The sequence below is a fragment of the Moschus berezovskii genome, chromosome 20 (assembly GCF_049115385.1).
Source record: "Moschus berezovskii isolate FMDL1 chromosome 20, NW_MosBer_1.0, whole genome shotgun sequence".
NCBI classification, from domain to species: domain Eukaryota; kingdom Metazoa; phylum Chordata; class Mammalia; order Artiodactyla; family Moschidae; genus Moschus; species Moschus berezovskii.
The window spans coordinates 33,886,889-33,906,213 of NC_142479.1; the positions used below are offsets into that span (position 1 = coordinate 33,886,889).

General features: G+C 57.4%; 1 protein-coding gene across 3 annotated transcripts in view; it reads left to right on the top strand.

Annotated features, from left to right (window-relative positions):
* The window catches only part of ABR (ABR activator of RhoGEF and GTPase), a 191,771-nt gene extending 172,727 nt beyond the window's left edge, over positions 1-19,044 (top strand). For all 3 annotated transcript variants that reach the window (XM_055402852.2, XM_055402859.2, XM_088828750.1), the window contains 7 exons: positions 9,837-9,896; positions 10,150-10,259; positions 10,974-11,113; positions 12,229-12,363; positions 13,382-13,487; positions 15,623-15,770; positions 16,365-19,044. In XM_055402852.2, coding sequence (XP_055258827.2) covers positions 9,837-9,896; positions 10,150-10,259; positions 10,974-11,113; positions 12,229-12,363; positions 13,382-13,487; positions 15,623-15,770; positions 16,365-16,454 — 789 coding nt within the window. In that variant the 3' untranslated portion in view covers positions 16,455-19,044. The remainder of the gene's footprint in view (positions 1-9,836; positions 9,897-10,149; positions 10,260-10,973; positions 11,114-12,228; positions 12,364-13,381; positions 13,488-15,622; positions 15,771-16,364) is intronic.
* The last annotated feature ends 281 nt before the right edge of the window (positions 19,045-19,325 follow it).

Genomic DNA, 19,325 nt, shown 5'->3' on the forward strand with positions numbered 1-19,325 from the left:
GTAGCGAGATCTTCCTGTGCTCCTGCAGCCATTGTATTAACATATATTCCCCAGAGGGAGAGGACCTTACTCCTGGGGCCTCACAGGTGGTCTCCGGACCCCTGCTACTCCCACTTCTCCCCTAAGCTGGCTCCTGAGAGGCCTGTTTGATTCCACAGAACAGGAGTCCTCCACTCTGAGTATCTGATGACAGTTATGGAGCCCCGCCTAGGCCCAAAGCCAGACATATGCACAAACTGTGCTGTTTTGGGCTTCCCTGGTGGCTCAGATGGTGAAGAATCTGCCTGCAGTGCAAGAGATTGGGGTTTGATCCCTGGGTCAGGAAGAACCTGTGGAGAAGGAAATGGCAGCCCACTCCAGTATTCTTGCCCGGAGAATCCCATGGACAGAGGAGCCTGGTGGGCTCTAGTCCATGGGGTCGCACAGATTCGGAGACGACTGAGCCACTCCCACCATCGTGTGCTGTTTCTGAGAAGGCCACAGATCCCAGAGTAGGAGCCCCTGCCCTTAGTGCACTTGGCAAGCTGCTGTCTCTTGGCTCCTGGGGAGGTAGAAAGGGGCGCCGGCCTTCTCCAGCATCTCTCCAGTGCACAGGTGGCTTGGCCAGGCAACCATGCCGGGCTTGGTGCCCCGGCTTTTGGATGGCCTCAGCCCAGGGGGAGCTGAGCCTGCCAGTGCTGCCTGAGCCCTGTGGTGCAGAACTATCTAGAGGTCGCGAAGCCCCAGGAGAGCAGATATTTTGGGAAGAGCCCAGAAGCTTCTGCAGGTGTCCATTTGGGGGAGTTGCCAGGTGCGGGTCAGGGCACACAAGTCTGGCCAGGCCCAGTCCTCTGCTGAGTGGCCTTGCCGTCTGCCCAGATTATCGGGAGCTAGTCAGCAGGTGCTGTCTGGGCTTCCTTTTCCCTATTAAATCACTCTAGGAGTTGTGTTTTGACGTCTTCCTAGCGCCCAAAGGAACACACATTCCCATATCTGGAACCTGCCTGCCCCAATCCCCAGGAGAAAGCCAGAGTCAGGTCTGGATCCTAGTGAGCCTTAGACTGAGGCCCCATTGTCCCCCGTCCCCTGCAAGGTGGGCCTGGAGAGGTGGGAAGTGACTGTGGGGTGCTAGGGGGACTCTGCTGCAGAGAGGCCCGGAGGGCCCCATAACCCCTCAGTGCTCAGTTGTGTCCGGTTCTTTGCGACCCCGTGGACGGTAGCCTGCCAGGCTCCTCTGTCCCTGGGATTTTCCAGGCGAGAGCACTGGAGTAGGTTGCCATTTCCTTCTCCAGGGAGCCCCACAGTGGTTTCCCTGATTCTGCTTTGGCTAAGAGAGCGTGGAACTCATGCCCGAGAAGCTGGAACCCCCCTCTCTCCTGGACGGTGACCAGAGCCAGGGTCCCACGGCAGCTACAGCTCTTCTTCCTTTTGAATGCCTGAGTGTCCCCTCTGTGCTCTGGCCCCCTCCTTGGAGCACCCCCACCTCCAACCCAGGAGACCAGAGAAGGAAAGGCATCGGGCCACTAGGAGTCACGAGGCCTTGTTTTTCTAATCCTGAGTCTACTGTCTTAACTTGCTGTGTGACCTTGGGCAAATCTCTTCACCTCTCTGGTTTTCTGGCCTCAGTATAACAAAGGATCTGAACAGGATGATCTCCTAGATCCAGTTCATATGATGATTTTGGCCACGTCTCAAGATTCCTATGCCTAAGCCTTAAACTCTCAACATGCTGGGAAAGTCTGGGTGGAAGAGGTCGCAGGGCTACCCCTGGGCCACGGCCAGCCATTCACTGACCACAGGAGGAGAGAGGTGAGCCAGGAGTGTGGGGCTTCTCAACGCCTGTCCCGAAGGACCCCTGGCTGAAGGACATTGCTTTCTCCAGTCTATACACCCCAATTCATTCATTTGGCCTTGGAATACTGATGGGGCACCCTCACGTGCTGGGCACTGCAGAGGCGGCCCAGGGCAGAGAGGCCTTGCTCTCATGGAACTTTCTGTCCATAGGATTAGTCAGGCAATAGATGAGATCATTTCATGCTGCACAAGTACTGTGAGGAAGATAAAATTGGGTGACAGATCAGAGAGCAAAGCGAAGGAGAGAGGCCTCACTTGAAAAAATAATTTTGAACTAAGACTTAAATGACACAGATTCTTGAAATATTTGGGACGGGCGCCTTCCAGGCAGAGGTGAAAACCCTGAACTGGGGCAACCATAGTGTGCTTGGAGGCAGAGAGAGGCTGTGTGGAGTATAGGAAATGACCTTGGACAGAGTGGGCAGCGGCCTTGGAGGAGTTGGGCTTTTAATCTAAGTGCAGTGGGAAACCGCTGGGGAGGTTAAGCCCAGTTTTAGTGATGTGGACATGTTTTGAGCATGTACTGAGCTCCAGAAATCGTTCTCATCTCTCAATTTGACTTAGGTGATGATTCCCAAGACGCTGATAGGCTTAGAAAGTGACATGATGAGGTCCCATGAGTGGCTTAGTGCAGGAAGTGCTTTCACCTCATAGCCCTGTGCAACCCAGGGCTCACTTGAGTTTTCGGCTGTTTCTCCATTGTCCTGGTGGTTGGTCATAGAGCCCGGTTGGGATCAAGGCTGCATGCCCTGGGTGGGGAGCTTCCGGAGGTGTGGATCCCCACCTCGCAAGCTGAGCCTAGAGATGGACCTGCAAGTGGGGAGGGCCTGGGGAGAATCCACCAAGAGGCCCCTCAGAGCGGACATAGGCCGGGGGATTACTGTGTCTCGTTCCCACCAGCAGGCTCTGTGCCCAGACAGTGTTCCTGGCGGGGCAGGGAGGATGAGGTCAGTTTCAGAGGAGGACTTTTCATAATTCTTACCAAACCACTCCAAGTCCAGAGGGAGGCCCCTGAGCCCATAGCAGTCCCAGAAGCCCTTGCCCTCTCTATGGCCACAGCGTGACACTCTCCAGATGTACCTCGGGGAGCCTCTAGCTTGGGACCCTGACCTCTAAGGTGGCCCCTTCCCTTTGGGGACAGAGCTGCTGGGGGCTGCCTCTGTGTTGCCTTAGCCCTGTGTGTGCATGCTCAGTTGCTTCAGTCTTACTCTTGTGACCCCCTGGACTGTAGCCCCCAGACTCCTCTGTCCATGGGATTCTCCAGGCAAGAATACTGGAGTAGGTTGCCATGCTCTCCTCCAGGGGATCTTCCCCTCCCAAGGATGGAACTCTTATCACTTATGTTTCCTGCATTGGCAGGCGGGTTCTTTACCACTAGTGCCACCTGGGAACCCCTGATTTAGCCCTGACCAGTTCCTTTTCCTAGCTAGTGACCTAGCTGGTGGCCCTGAGCCGGGGCGGGGCAGCTTCCTGGCTGTTGATTGCAGGCTTGATTCTGGGGTGAATTCTGCAGGCAGGGCGGGCAGTGGAGGGCAGGGACGGAGCTCTGAGGAGGCCGGGGCCCCAGGGCTCGGGGAGATGTGCCCACTCCAAGTTCCGTCTGTGGCTGTGCCGGCCTGAGGGCTCGATGGCAGCGCAGGGCAGGCTGAGCCCTGGAACGCGGGTCACTGTGGGTGCTACAGGGCTAACCTGGCTTCAATAAAAGCCTCATTCAGAGCTGCTGCCCCTTCATATGTGGGCCTCTGAAAACTTCAAAGTTCTTGGGGGAGGGGAGGCGAGCAGAGGCCAAGTGGCTTCATGCTGGTGCCACAAGCCGTCGTGTAGCTCACCCTGCAGGTCGGGGCAGGGGGCTGGGACAGAGCTTGCTTGGCCTTATGGTGGGGGGCCCGGCCTCTGGGAAAACAGGGTGAGTTTACTAAGCCTGACCCTAGTCTCCCCCTAACATGGCAGTGTGCAGGCCCGATGCCCCCCTCCTGCTCCGCCCTGCCTCTCTGCAAGTGTCTCTCGGACGGCCACGTTGACAGAAGCCTCCAGTGCCCTCGCTGGGGGGTGGGGGGGTAGGCAGGCTCTAGGCAGCGCCGTTGTTCTGTCCGTTGCCAGCCTGCCCATGCCGCTCACGCCTGTGGTCTGCCCCAATGACAGGCTGGCTTCAGTGTCCCACGGGGACCAGCCCAGAGCATGTGGATGCACTAGGGGGAGGGCAGGGGAAGGCCAGCCAGGACCGCCACCGTGGCCACTGACCCGGGAGACCCAGGAAGTGTATGCCCATCGGACAAGACACCTGGCTCAGGGCCTGGTCTTCACGACCCAGCGCTCAGCCTCCGTTTCCCAAAACACAGCCACACACGTCTGCCTTCTGTGTTTTAAGTTATTTCTTCATTTTGACTGCACTGGGTATTTGCTGCTGCGTGTGGGCCTTCTTAGGTGTGGCGAGCGGGGTCTCCTCCGTATCGCAGCGCTCCAGCGTCTCGTGGCGGCTTCTCTTGCCGTGGAGCGCGGCTCTAGGTGTGCGGGCTCAGTAGTTGTGGCACGTGGCCTTCATTGTCCCACGGCGTGTGTGGAACCTTCCCGGACCAGGGATCGAACCCGCGTCCCCTGCATTGGCAGGCGGATTCTTAACCCCTGGACTGCCAGGGAAGGTCCTACCTCTGCTTTCTATCCGGTGTCCCGTTCACCTGTGAGGGTGAAGGCTTCGCCTGTGCGGAAGTTTCGCTTAGTTTTCAGTAACCCTAAAAACAACTCTGGGCTTCGAGTGAAGTCCACGCCACCACCCAGGACAGGCCCGGGATGCCAGGCCCCGGGTGCAGAGGGCAGAGGAGCACGCTCAATGAAAGAGAGGGTGGGAGAGGGCCCAGGGAGGCAGGCTGCTCAGGGCCTGCGGGGCTTGTGCCGGGAGATGAGTGATGGACTGAGCAGAGGGGCTCAGCGCCAGGGGCTGTGGGGAGGGAGGCGGGGGCGCCTGTCACCTGCAGGCCCCCACCTAAGCTGCCAGAGTAACCACCGCTGCTCAGCGCCCCCCTCTGCCGGGATCACAGCTGCCAAAACTGACGGCTCACCGCCCCCACCCCCTCCTCGGGATTAAAGGCGCCCACGTGAGGCCCGGGATGGGAGCGGGGAAGGGGCGGCAGCAGCAATCACCAGGGAAAGGGTCGAGCGAGCAGCGCGGTGGAGGGAGTGTGGGATGGTGGGGGGACAGTGCCCACTGTCAGGAGGGCTCTGACTCGAGGGAGCAGGAAGGGGGCGCCCAAATTCGCCGATGCCTACCAGGCACTGGGAGATGGCCATGAACAGCCCTCGAGCCAGAGGGAGGCCTTTGGGGGTCTCCTGTCCCAGGCTGGGGAGAAACGGGTGGGAGGAAGGGCTTAGACCTCTCGGAGGGGACCCCTGAGGGCATTTCTGAAATGAAGGTGGCACCCACCACCTGGGGGGGTTTGGGTGCCCACAGGGCAGCCTCCTCTGAGCCCCCTGCCAGGCTGGAGAGCCCATTTCCTGTCCTGAATGTGAGGCTGCTGAGGCCGAGAGAGGGGAAGGCGGCCTCCCAGCCACCTGCCAGGTCCTCTGGGAGACTCTGCGGATGGCTCGCCTGGGATGCGGGATTCCCTTGGGGGATGGTGGTTCTTTCGGGGACATCAGTCCCACAGGGCAGCAGGTTCTCCTTGGGAGAGATCTGAACATGCAGCCAAGACCTCACCAGGTCTAAAGGCAAAGGCAGAAAGGACACAGTTGAGCCACTCCCAGAGGCTGTGTTCGGCCACTCATTGATAACGTCGTCCAGAATGTTCTAGGACCTGCTTCTGTCTCCTGCCTGTGCTCCCTGGGGGTGGGCCCGTGGCATTTTTGTGACCTGTGTGGTGAAGGAGGCACTCTTTGATGGGGGATCTCCCTAGCCTGTCTCGCTCCCACAGGTAATCAAGTGTCCCCCTGGTACCTGGTCCCCAGATGAGGGGACAGCACCTATCTGCTGGGACTGGGTGGTGAGCCATCAGATGTTCCTATCCACTGACATCCAGGAGGCTGGCTCCTCCGCCCCCAGCACTAATCTAATCAGGAAATAGCAAAGTCCACTTTTCCCAGGGGTTATAAATAACCACAGCAGTTCAGACAGCATCATTTCTCTGGAAAATGTGCCATGTCCGTCTCTACTCCACGCCCTCCCTTTTCTGTATTTAAATGACATCCTGAAATAGACTTGATTTCTGGAGTTCTGCTGGCCTCCCAAGAGACAGGACTGCGTTGTTGGGGTGCCAAGGGGCTGGGTCGGCCTCACCCCCACGGGTGCCAGGACCGCAACTTCAGAGGGAAGTTGGGAATAGGGTGGTGATGGGACTCACAGTAAAACATGACAGTGCCACCTTACCCAGACCTGTCCTGAGACAGACTGCAGCAACAGCAAATGGTGCAGGGAACAGAGAGCTAGTGTGGCAGGGAGGCAGAGGGGAAGTGAACATTCCTGAGGCCTGGAGTTAATCTGGGAAGGCTTTCTGGAAGAAACAGGGCTGGGACTGAGCCTTCGCATCAGGCTTGCGAAGGTCCTGTCTCGGATGCTTCCAGGAACACGTAGGGTTGCTACTTGCCATTTGGAACAGAAGCGAGAGGGAGGGAAGGAATGAAAGAATCGTACTGGAGACGACCTGCCAGCCCCCAGGTCAGCCTGTGGTGCCAGACGGTGGAGGCCTCATGTCTCTCTTCCAGATAAACACTGATCACAGCAGCTGCCTTGCTGCCAGAGGCGAGGGCGCCAGGCTGGGTGCTGTACATGAGATCTTGCAGGTCTAGCCAAGCCGAGTCAGGGAGACTTGAATTTGCACCCCAGCTCTCACTTCCTAAACATGTGGCAGTGGGCAGACTCCTCATTCTTTTTTAAGCCTCAGTGTTCTCATCTGTAGAATGGAAGCAGCTGGGAGGACTTACACCTCATGGGCCACGTTATGATGATTGATTGAGATGCTGTAGGTAAGGGGTTTGTCCTGGAGCCAGACTTACAGGAAATGCTTACATGTCCGGTCAGTGTTACTGTTTTCCATAGCAACACTGAGGCAGGTGTGGACCGCCCCCTGCCCCCCGTGGGGAAGCTGAGGTTCCAGGAGGTTAAGTGGCCTGCCCAGATTCACACAGTTGAGGAGGAGAGTGGACATTTGGACCCAGATCGGTCTGATCCTCCGTCCTGCACTTTCCCCGCCTGGGCTGTGTCCGCATGCCACTTCAGGACCAACCCAGGGGGAGCGAGGGCAGGGGAGGGGCCCTCGGGGCCAGGACCACAGAATTGAGCTGAGGTTCACGCTGATGCCAAGAGAGACATACATGAAAAGGGGGTGGTCATTCCAGAGTGTGTGTCCCAAGGGCAGCAGCCGCCTCCGCCGACAGAGGGCAATGGAGATCTCTCTACTCTAGGTGGCCACTGCTGGAGGACAGGGCTGGGGACACCCTGAGGCTCTGTGTCCAAGACCTGGCATTCCGGAGGCGATAAAGAAGCTGTCAGGGGCAGCCTGTGCCACAGGCCTTGGGACATAAAGGTTAAGGGAGGGAGGTTTCAGGGGTCCGGTAGGACTTGGCCCCGAGCCTTCCAGAATAGAGGCTGGGGCAGCAGCCAGCTGGTGGGCCCCGCACTCTTCCTTTGCATGTTTGAGGAGGTGCTCGGTCCTCTCCACACGGCTCTCCCTCTGTCCTGCTCTCCATTTCCTCCCTTCTCCAGGCAGGGGACTGCAGCCGGAGGCAGGGCCTGGGCTCAGACGCAGGCCCCCAGACCCCATTGGAGGTTTAGGTGCCCCCTGTCCCCAGCAGGTGTGGGTGATAGAAGATGGGGAGAAGACGTACCAACATCTCAAACTGTTAGAAGCCCCTGGGCCCAGCCCACGCTGGGCGGACCCAGACTTTAGTGAGGGGCCTGTTAGAACAGAAGCATTCAGACCACCGTATACAGGCCCAGGGGTGGGAGTCGTCCAGGGGTACGAGGGCAGGAGCATTCTAAGAGAATCAGCTTGCAGATCCTAAGCTCCCATAAGTGCTGCTGCCCAAAAAGTGACTCGCCAGAGAACGGACTTTCCCCACCCCTTGCTCTGCAGAGGAGCCCGAGGCCCCCTGGAGAACCCTGCCCAGGGCTCCCAGGGCCCCCCGAGTGGCAACAGGGGGGGCCCTTAAAATGTTGATGTGGGAGTTGAGAAAGTAAAAGACTCAAAAGGATGGGTTTCTGATCCTTTCACAAATCACATATTTTCCAGTTTTTTGTTTCCACAAAAGTGGCAGAATTGTCAGCTGAGAGACCATTTAAAATAAATATTGATAATATGCAATTTAAAGCAAATACCAAGGAAAGAGGTTAACGAAATGCAAACATTGCTATAATAAAACAGTTTTCAAAAACAAAAGGAAAGGAAACAAAGGACTTCCCTGGTGGTCCAGGAATTAAGACTGTGCTTCCACTGCAGGAGGTGTGAGTTCAATCCCTGGTCCGGGAACTAGGGTCCTGCGTGCTGTACAATGCGGCCAAAGAAAACCCAAAAAACTATTTTGAGTCCCATCTGTTTTATGTGAGCAGATGTTTCATCTTTTATGTCTTTAAAAACCAAACCAAAAAGGTAAAAAGTATTGAGCTGAAACCACATTTCACCCTAGCAAAAAATAATATTCATGTACATACATGAACTAAAACAGAAAAAGCGCTCTACCCAATCTCATTAAGAAATGTAGTTCCATCGAAATGGTACTTTGCTGCTGAATGTTTATTAAAATTTTTAATATGTTGGTTAAATTTTTTATTACATACTGCTAATCATTGTAATAGTGAATCCAGAATATGTTTTGAACATTTGGAGCCTTGTGGTCTCAGGAAATTTTTCGTTTCTATTTACACAGATGTTTTCGTTGAAGCAAAATATAATAGGGTGAAGAATAAAAGACTTTAAAAAAGAAAAACACAAACGAGGGCATAATTCTTTGGGTGAAATAGACTAGAAACACAAAATCAAGGAGGAAAAGGAGTGTTACAGGTTTCTGCAAGGGAAAGAAGAACTTGTTTATGTGTTTTTTAAATGGATGATGGTGGGTATCAAATCACTATGGAATTTGGATTCCACTGAATACATTTAAGAGAATGATGTAACAGTTTTGTTTCAAGATGTAAATATTTACATTATTCTGGAAATTATGTTCTTTGCAGCTATTTAAACTTGATTTGGAAATATTCAGATGTTGACTTAAAAATGTGCCAGGGTGTACATTGTTTTTCCAAGTCACTTTATAGATGCACAAGGAAAAAGAGTTTGAAGGCCCCTGAGCCAGAGGAACGAGCCCTGTTTGGTCACCTGTGAGGGATACCTCTGGGCCTCCCCTGCCATCCTACCTCCCTGGGGCTCCTGCCCAGTTTGGGGGCCCCCTCTACAGCGTGTTTGCTCCCTGGGAGGCCAGCCACTTACCTGTTGTCTCAATGAGTCTTCACAACAATCCAGCAAGGCAGAGTCTTTACTGGCAATGAACAGACCAAACAAATGAGGTTTAGCAAGGCAGAAACTTCCCACGGTCACCCAGCCGGAAGTGGCTGAGCTGGGATTCAGACCCAGGGCTCTTCCTTATTCTCCGTGGCACCGCCTCCCGTTCACCACCTCCAGGTACATGGACTGCGCCCACAGTGTACGTGACTGCAGTTCAGGCAGTTGAGCAAGTTGCTGATAGAGGGTGAGCCTTAGTTTGCGCACCCGTGAAATGGGGTGATAGTACCCCTCTCACAGGGCGGGGTCAGGAGTGAATGAGGGGTGATGGGCGAATGTGTCTAACAGCACACCCCACCTCCTCCCCAGAGTGGGGGGAATCCCTCACTCACCGGGGCAGGAAGGACCTGGGGCGTGGAGCCCCCGAAGGACTGATGTCAAGGTGGGCATCAGCCCCCGGTTCCATCTTCCTGAACTTTTAGCCGGCGTCTGGGCCTGAGCAGCAGGCGGGGGCTCTGGTTTGGTCTCTGCTGCCACCTCTTTCTCTCTCTCACCTTCTTGTTCTTTCTCTCTCTGCAGCTGGATCCACAAACCGTAGAAACCAAGAACTGGCACACCGATGTGATTGAGATGAATGGGGTGAGGCTGGAGAGACTGGAAGTGTCTGCACAGTGGGTGGGCAGCCCAGCCTCTGGCTGGTGCCCTGGGTGCTGTCCCTCCCCCAACCCCCACCGCTGCTCCCTTCATCCAGCCCCTCCCTCCTCTCCTCTGCCTGCACCCTTCCCACTCCCACCCTGTGAGTGTTTCAGGGAGCTCCCGGGCGCAGTCCTGGGGGGCCCCAGTGTTGGGGGAGCACTCCTTGGGCACTCATGCCTGCCTTGCCCCCGACCAGATCAAAGTGGAATTCTCCATGAAATTCACCAGCCGAGACATGAGCCTGAAGAGGACCCCCTCCAAAAAGCAGAGCGGTGTCTTCGGTGTGAAGATCAGCGTGGTGACCAAGTAGGTGCTGCGTCTGGGGTCCCAACCAGCCCCGCCCTCCAGGCCCCTGCCTTCCAGGCCCCCCACCCATGTTTGGCACCCCAACAGTCACCCTCCAGTTCAGTAGTCACAGTGGCCGCTTGGATGGGCAAAAGTGGCCCTCAGAGGTGTGTTCCCTGCCTCTCACAATGCTTTAGAAATAAATGAGCCAGCACTTAAAAACACTGGGAGATTGCACATGAAAATCCCAGATGATCAGCATCCTGTACTATATGGGGAGATGTGACAGTTGTCCGTCTATGTCTTGGTGTGGCAGCGGCTGGCTGGAATCCAGAAGTGGCTGCTCCCCAGCAGAAGGCATCCTTCAGCCCCCTTCCCTCCCTTCGTCTCCAGGGTCTGGCCCACCCTGCTCTGTAGGTGACCCACTGGGTCCCCCGTAGTATTTAAATGTGAGCCCTCTGTTTCGAGGAATGCTCTTACTTCAGACTTTGATCGCCTAAAACTTCCCGCCTTGGTCCCCTGCTGTCCCTCAACACCCAGGCCTGGGGTGGCTGTGGCGGTGGGTGGGGGGTGGTAGCTTGGCCTCTTGCTCAGCCCTTTCCTTGTCCCCTATCTCCTGATCCCAGAGGCCAAAACGCTCCAAGGCCACGGTTTGCAGAGAGGGAGGGGCCACATGGAGGGATCATGGGGGCCCCCTTCCCCTCCCTCCCCTCACATCCCCTACCCCAACCCCAGGCGGGAGCGCTCCAAGGTGCCCTACATCGTGCGGCAGTGTGTGGAGGAGGTGGAGAAGCGGGGCATCGAGGAGGTTGGCATCTACCGGATATCGGGGGTGGCCACAGACATCCAGGCGCTGAAGGCCGTCTTCGATGCCAGTGAGTCTGGGAGGCCCAGCTGTGCAGCTGTGGGGAGGGGGCGCTCCGGCAGGCTCCTCGGGCTGGTGGGAGAGCGTAACGGAAGCAGGAGGCTTCTCCATGGAAAGACCCTGACCAGCCAATGCAGAGGAGCCTTGGACTGTGCGCTCTGGCCCGGCATGGCATGGGGTGGGCCACTGCCAAGTCCTTGTGACATGGGCCTGCCCTGCATTTTCTCATGTAATCCGTTGCCCTCCAGTCTTGCTTCCGTTGCTACAGATAAGGAAGCAGAGCCTCAGAGAGGCCAAGTACCTTGCCCAGGATTACTCAGTTCATAAGCTTTGAGCCTGATTTAAACTCCAGAGTCTGTGTTCCTGGCTTTGTTGCTGGCCTCCCGGGCTGCACGGAAACTGAAGAGCTTTGAGCTGGGCTGGCTGGCTCTGGCACCCCCACCTTCTCCAGTTCCCCAGTGCCCTTTGGGAGGGGCGCTGCTGCCTTTCACTTTGACTGAGCCCCTCGGTGGTAGGGCCTGACCTTTCTGGTTCTTTTCCCCATCTTGCCGTGCAGGCCACAGCAACAGCTTTGCCAGCAGTCAGGACGCCTGAACTGGCTGGGCAGTGCTGACCCTATGGGAGCTGAGAGGGGCCTGGTGGGTGTCCCCAGGCAGCTGCCAAGCAGACATGTTCGGGGAACCTGGCAGCAGGGGGAGCTGGGGACAGGCTAGCACATGGCTCCTCTGTGCCACCCGGACGCCGAGGCTTTGTCAGAACATGATTTTAGGTATTAAAAAGGCGCAGTGCCTTCCGGAGAGGGGCTTAGCAGCGGGGAGACTGCAGCTGGAAGGAGGGCATGTGACCCGTGGTGTGAATGTGGCTCCAGGACTCTGGATGATGAACTGTGCTCCCCTCCCCCTCTTCCCCACGGAGCTGAGTCACAGACCACCTGCGGGCACTACCTACAGCCCGCCTTTGCTGGGGAGACCAGACCAGAGACAGAGTGGGTTGGGGGTGCATGCCCCAAGCAGACTGTCTCAGGGTGGATGGGGGACAGATCAGGGCTCCCTACCCGACTAGGGCTGCGTGGGGGTGGGAGGGGGCTCAGCCAGCACAGCCCCTGCCCTCCCGCCCCCCGCACAGATAACAAGGACATCCTGCTGATGCTGAGCGACATGGACATCAATGCCATCGCCGGCACCCTCAAGCTGTACTTCCGGGAGCTGCCTGAGCCCCTCCTCACAGACCGACTGTATCCCGCCTTCATGGAGGGCATCGGTGAGCAGCAGTGGGGGTCTGAGGGCTGGGCTGAGCCAGGCCTCCCTGACCAGCAGAGAGAATGAGATGTCTGTGCCCACCTGCCCACCCCCACCTGGCGTGTCCTCTGCTCTGTGCCTCGGGCCCACGTGGCCTGCTGGTGATCCAGAGGCTGGGCCCACTCTCCCCCTGCCCGTCTCTCCTCTTGTCCCTCGGGGCTGCCCTCTGTGCTTCCTCCCTGGACACTGACCTCCTTGTTTAGAAACCCCAGGACCAGGGAAATCTGCCCTGAGGGTGTGGGGTCCAGGACCAAGGAGAAGCGAGCCTGGAGTGCACTTGACATGGCTGGTACCGAGCCTTCCAGAAGGAGCGCGCTCTCTTCTCTGACTGATGCCCAGGGTTGGGAGGAAGCTGAGGGCCCTGCCTGGCAGGACTGCGGCCTCCCCCACCCTGGGCCAGATCCAGGCCTGGGCGCATCCCTCCTGCCTCGCCTTCTCCTGAGCCAGTCAGTGGAATGAGGAGCCCGTGGAAGGCGGACTGCTGCCAGGCTCTGGCATCAGGAGTGCTTGAAAAAGAGAACATTTAGGGAGTTAATTCCCTGGTGGTCCAGTGGTTAGGGCTCCGTGCCTCTCACTGCCCAGGGCCTGGTTTCCATCCCTGCTTGGAGAACCAAGATCCTGCAAGCCAAGTGGCGCAGCCAAAAAAAATCATTCACGCCAGTGGCATCCTTGTATCCTTACAGACCAGGGATGGAGTGGCTCCAGCCCCAAAGACCCACACCCTGTAGGGAAGAAGGGTGTCTGCTCCCCACCTGCCCGCCTCCTGGCTGGGTTCCAGGTTGTGGGTGGGGCCTCCTGAAAAAACCTGTTAATAGCCCACTCTTGGGAAAATACCAGCCCCATCCCTGCTGGGTCTGCCCACCTGACCCCTTGCAGCCCAGGCTTTCCCCCCGGGTCCCACAGCCTCCTGACCCCAGGGTGCTGGCCAAGGCCTCCCCGCCCGGAGCCCAGCCCCACCCCAGCCCTTCGTGTCCCTACAGCCCTGTCAGACCCTGCTGCCAAGGAGAACTGCATGATGCATCTGCTCCGCTCCCTGCCCGACCCCAACCTCATCACCTTCCTCTTCCTGCTGGAACACTTGAAAAGGTAACGGGCAGGGGCCCTGCCCAGTCCGCCGGGGAGGGGCGTGGGGGCGGGCTCCGGCTGCGCAGGACACATCCCCTGGGAAACCACATCCTGGGCGCCTCCTCGTGGGTGCTGGTCTCTGCTGGGCCACTGCAGCCAGGTGAGAGTTTGCCCTTCAGATTCTTGGCATTCAGATTCTTCTGTTTGTGGAAATATTTGGATCCCAGGGGCCACCTCAAATATTGGCCATAGAACACGTAGAGAGGCAGGGCTAGAGCCAAGGACTGTAGGTGGAGTTTCCAGTCAGTGGGCCACTCAGTCCACTTAGCATTTTTAAACGGAGTAGGAGAGACAGCCCCAGGGTGCACTGCAAACGGCATGCATGCATGTTCTGTTCAGTTACTCTTGTCACATGTGCTGGATGATCATGTAAAACGTGTGTGTTATTATGGGTCACAGTCCAAAAAGTCTGAAAGCCACTGGTCTTGACCCACACCTCATCAAACAGGTAGGGAATGTGAGTCCCCAGCTCGATGGGGACTTGCTTGGGTTTACCAGGAGGTCTGCCCTTGGAGTCCACATCTCCCCGATCCTAAACTAGGGTCCACCCCACCTTCTGCTCTGCCCCTTCCATAGTCGGGTCAAACCAAAAGCTGCTAAAGTTGACATCTGCATTTAAGTTAGGAATGGAAGCTAGCCCTGACTGTGACCTCGTCACTCACTTTGGAGCCCAGGACTGGTCCCAGGCGTGAATGGGGAGGAGACGTCCCCAGGCGTCCCTTCAATCCACTTGCCATCCAGACCAGGGCACCCCCGGTGAGGGGCTCTGAGCCCTCTGGGCCCCCAGTGGCGGCTCAGCCAGGTCAGGCCAGGCTCTGGAGGGCCAGCGGAGACCTGGGAATGCCTGGGCTGCTGTCTTGTTTTTCCCATTATGAGACATTTTCCCTCTGGTTTGGCCGGGACCAAGGTCCCAACCAGTCCCCAAATAGCTTGGCGAGCACTGCGGGGAGGACACGCAGAGGAGGAGTGGGGAGGAAAATTCATTAGGTTTTCCACCCTGGGAACCGGGCACAGTCTGTTCCCACATCTGGGCGCCTAGCGTGTGTGTGTGTGTGTTTATGTGTGTGTGTGGTGAGGGGCAGGGCCAGCTGCACAGCTGCCTCCTGGCGTGGCAGTGTTTGCTCGTTTCCAAGGCACTCAGCAGGCGCATCCATGGCTCCTGCCCGGAGGGTGGGGTGATGGTGCAGTGGGAGTTGGGGTGAGAGGCGCTGCTTGTGACGGCTGGGTCTCAGCCCCAAAACATTGCCTGGGACCGGGGGGAGGCGCAGGTTCTCTCTGATGTGTTGGGTGGTACCAAGCCTGCTGGACACCAGCCCCAGATGGCAGCCCCTGCTGTCACTCAAGGGAAATAAGCTACAGAGCATCTGGCTGATCATGCAAGAGAAGCAGAGGAAAATCCAGGAGGCAGCTCTGGGATCCCAAGAGGCAGACCCTTCTGGAAAAGCTTGGGAGGACAGCCCCTGGGCTTCATCTGGGACGAGGGATGTTCCTGCCACAGCCCAGCAGGCAAAGCCTCTGGCCTTTGGCCCCCGCCCTAGGGAACTCCTCCTCCGGGCCCCTCTCCACAGCTGGGCTGATCATGGACAGCGCACGGCGGCGGGGAAGAGCATGCGCTCAGGAAGCAGACCTCTTGGGTTCAGATCCCGGCTCTGCCACCTGCTCGGTCACCTTGGGCAGGCCATTTGACCTCTCTGTAGTCTGGTTTCTTCATCTCTACAGTGGGGATGAAACTGCTACCTACCCAAAGGCTTGTTTGTGACGAGCATGAGTTATTACAGGGAAAGTTCTTGGACCTGTAATAGTCTCTCTGAGGCAAGGGAGAGTTGGAGTGGGTCCTTCTGGCTCTCACAGTTTACCATCAGTTCAGGGGGTGGCCCAGGAGCTGGGAATCTATGTCAGTGGAATGTATTGGAACATAGCTGGGAACTTGGGCCCTTGGCTGAGTCCCCTCCTCATGGAGCGGTCTCTACCCTCAGGAGAGAGCGGGCTAGTGACCCCCTTGAGGAATCCTCCCAGGAGCGGTATTAACCAAGGGTCTGGAGCTCCGCATGGCGGCCAGATGTGACTTGTGTTTCTGCCCCTCCTGTCCCTTTCAGGGTTGCTGAGAAGGAGCCCGTCAACAAAATGTCCCTTCACAACCTGGCTACTGTGTTTGGCCCCACGTTACTGAGACCCTCGGAAGTGGAGAGCAAAGCACACCTCACGTCGGCCGCTGACATCTGGTCTCACGATGTCATGGCGCAGGTACCTCCACGCTGCCCGGGCCTGTGGCAGGTGCAGGGGTCAAACGAGCCCCTCCCTGAGGGGTGCATGCCTACCTGCCTCCCATCCTGAGCAGCGGGGCTGACGGGTCTGTAGGATGCCACCAAGGAGTCAGGGCTCTATACAGTCCTGCTAAAAAGTAGGCGTCTGGACCAAGAGCCCAGAGGATGGGTGTCCCAGGTACTGGGTGCAGTCCTGGGAGTTGCCTGAGCCTCAGGAAGCAAACCCAGGGGTGTCAGGAAAATCTGGGGCCTTGCCCTCATGTGTGGAAGTGGATGGCGGGGGGTGGTCAGGAAGCTTCCCCGGGAGCCCAGTGAGACCCAGGGCAGGGTCTGGTCTGGAGCAGGACTGAGGTTGGGGAAGTGGCCCCGGGCGCCCTACCCTCTGCCCTGCAGCACCCCCTACTACTGTAGACGGGCAGCCACACCTGGGCTTCCAGGGAAGGGGAAGTAGCTGGAGCCAGCCAGAGGGGAAGCTAGGAGCCACAGGAGCCCAGCCCAGAGAGTGAGTCTTCTCAGTGGGTCAGAGGAGGCCCTCGGAGTGAGGCCCCCAACCTCAGTCTCCGTCTCCCCACAGGTCCAGGTCCTCCTCTACTACCTGCAGCATCCTCCCATCTCCTTCGCAGAACTGAAGCGGAACACACTGTACTTCTCCACCGACGTGTAGCCCGAGGTGGGAGCGGCTGTGGGGGGAAGGGCCCCGAGCCAGCCTCTCCAGCCAGGGACCCAACCCAGACTTGAAGGACTGCAATAGAGAACTCCCAAACCCAGCGCTCCACACTCCAAGGGACACAGATTTCCAAGAACTGGAAGACGTGTATCTTTTGTGCCACTTTGTACAAAGCCAGCTGACCCGGCCCCGCCACGCACCCCGGCTCTGCCCGCCGTTCCTCTAGTGGTGTCTAATAATCCGTGCCGTTCGGGAATTGTTTTACGTCTATTTGTCATGCAGAAAAGGTAGTGACCAACCCGGTGTGGGCACACAGGCAGCCTGCTTTGTTCTTTCATTTCCTCCAATACTTTCTTTCCTCCTGAGTCCGGTCCAAGGGCTTTTATTTTGCGCTCTGTAACTGCTGCCAGCTTCGCCTCTCTTGGCCCTGCTCCCAGATCGCAGTCTCCTGGCGGCCCCCCCTCGGTCTTCCTCCACCCCGCCCTCCCCCGCCCCAGCCTGCTGGCATGCATTTGCAGCTTTGGTTTTTGATCCATCACCTTGAAAGTTCTGAGGCGGCCCTGGGCAGCGGTGGCAGGGGGTGGCCAGTCCGATGCTGCCGCCCCCACCGTCTCCTTGGCCGCCACCTGTGGAGGTGCGCCTGTCCGCCTTGCCACCTGTGCAGATGTTGGACAAGGAGACAGACTCACACTGATCCTCGGCTCAGCACATGCTGGAGAGCGGATTGCTGGGAGTTTTTCCACCTGAGAACCTCCATTTCTGGGATTTATCTGTTCTGTCTCCAGTCCCAGTGAGGCACCTTTGACTGTTTCTTCTGCTTTTCAGTTTCTTTTTTCCTGCTGTTCTATTTTCTTTTGAGTGTAGAGACTCACCAGAGACCTGCTATCAAGGCAGCCAGAGGGTCAGGAAAGAATCGGGGGAGGTGGGAGAGTCAGGTTGCCAAGGAGACAGAGCAGGTTGGCTGTTGAGAGGAGCGCCAGGGAGCGCTGGGCATCCTAGGCTGGGAGCAAGGAGTTGTGGTGGCTTTTCTGGTGGAGCCAGGCTTCTGGGAGGGGCAACCACGAGGGCTGAAGCAGGTGTCTCGAAACAGGCAGGCTCCGTCCAAGAGGGCTAGCCCTTCCTGGTGCCTCCCGTACCTCGTGGTACCTTTGCCTTAGACGTTACACACTTCCTCCACAGCCAAGCACTGCCATGGGGCAGCCCCCACGGCCAGGTGTGCCCCAGGGCCTGGGAAAGTCAGGTGCGGTCCAGCAGTAGCCAGCCGTCACGGTGCTGCCTCCTGCCCCTGGCTTCTGAACGCAGCCTTGTGGGTGAACTCGGGGGAACTCTAGGAGTTGGGGTGGTGCCAGGTACCTGCCTCTCTTGGGACTGGGTTTTGCAGGGGACCCTGGTGGTGGATGCTCGACTCATCCGCAGGGTCCGATCCTCATGTTGAGGGCCGCTGCTCAGTACTGGAAAGGAGAGAGAAGTGCCCCCAACATGCAGTGTCTTCTCTCCTGAGAAGCACTGCTGGCCCCCAGCAGTTCACCTGGGAGGACAGACACTCCTTGCGGCAGGGGCTGGAGCTACAGTACACGGCTCCCTGGCTCTCCTCTGCGGCAGAGACTAGATTCCAAGCCCTGGGGGTTGGAGAGAAGAGCTCCCCAGAGCTTGAGCTCAGGGCGGATTTAAAGAAGGGTTTGGGGCCCTGAAGCCTTAGCACCAGCTCAGTGAGAGGAAGGGCCCCTTCTTGTCTCATTTACACCTGTGGCCCCGGCGTGGGCAGAACGGTACACATTCTGTGCACATCGGAGGATAGATGCCCAAGAGGAGAGAGGTACTGATGCCCTGGCTGCCTGCTAAGGGGCTGAGCGAGGAGTCCCACTCCCTAAGATAAGGGGCTTGGGCCACCGGTGGAGAAAGAATGCTGGAGCCTGAACATCCCCCGTGTCTGACCATCCCTGGAGCCTGCTCGGCACTCAAGAGCCGGCAGGTGGCCTGGAAGGTTCTTGCTTCCACGGCCACTAACTGGAATGAATCGGAGCCCTACCTAGAGCTATTTACAGCCCCTAACGGGTGCCTCCCACCTTCCCCAAACCAGGGACGTGTGCCTCTCAGCATCAGGTAGCTACTGCAGCCCCCAGCCTCTTAGGTGATGAGAACGGGAGGAAGGCTGGAAGGGCTGAGAAATGGAAAAGACTCAGAATATTCATCAGCTCAACCCCCCAGAACCGGGAGGAGTGGGTACCAGACCTGGACTAAGCTGCGCTGAGGGAACAGCCTGTGGGTTCTCCTGAGCGACAGGGATTGTACAGAACCCCAGCCACTGCGCCCAGCAGGGCAGGCTGTGCCAACAGGAGCCCATACAGGCTACAGGAATCCACACACCTGTCCCTGCTGGCGATGGCTACGGGCTGCAGGTGTTGTGCTGTTACAGGTATGATGGGACCCTTCATTAATATTTGACTTTCATAAGTTGGTAAGGATATATTTTTCTTTGGTCAATGTTCTGTTTCAACTTATGTAGATTATTATAAATTGATGTAAGCCACGTGAGAGGAAAATGTTAATAAAAAAAAACCTGCAAAGCTCAGACATTTGCACACAACTCAGCCCTGTGGTGTGGACGTTTGTGTTCTCAGGAGTCCAGGGAAGACCACCAATCTAAATATTTAACTCCTCCAGCTGCATCCAGATGTGAGTTTCCAAGAATCTCCTTACTAGTGAACTCCCCCTGGTGCGTCCCTTCAGCCTGCAGGGATCATGGCAGTTTGGGAGATGAGTCCGCACCCTCTCCTTGCTCTTTCACAAATGCCCGCAGCTGTCACCAGCCAGTTCTTTTCATGAAATACAAGTGCCCCACCAGAGACCTGGCCATCGATATGCCTT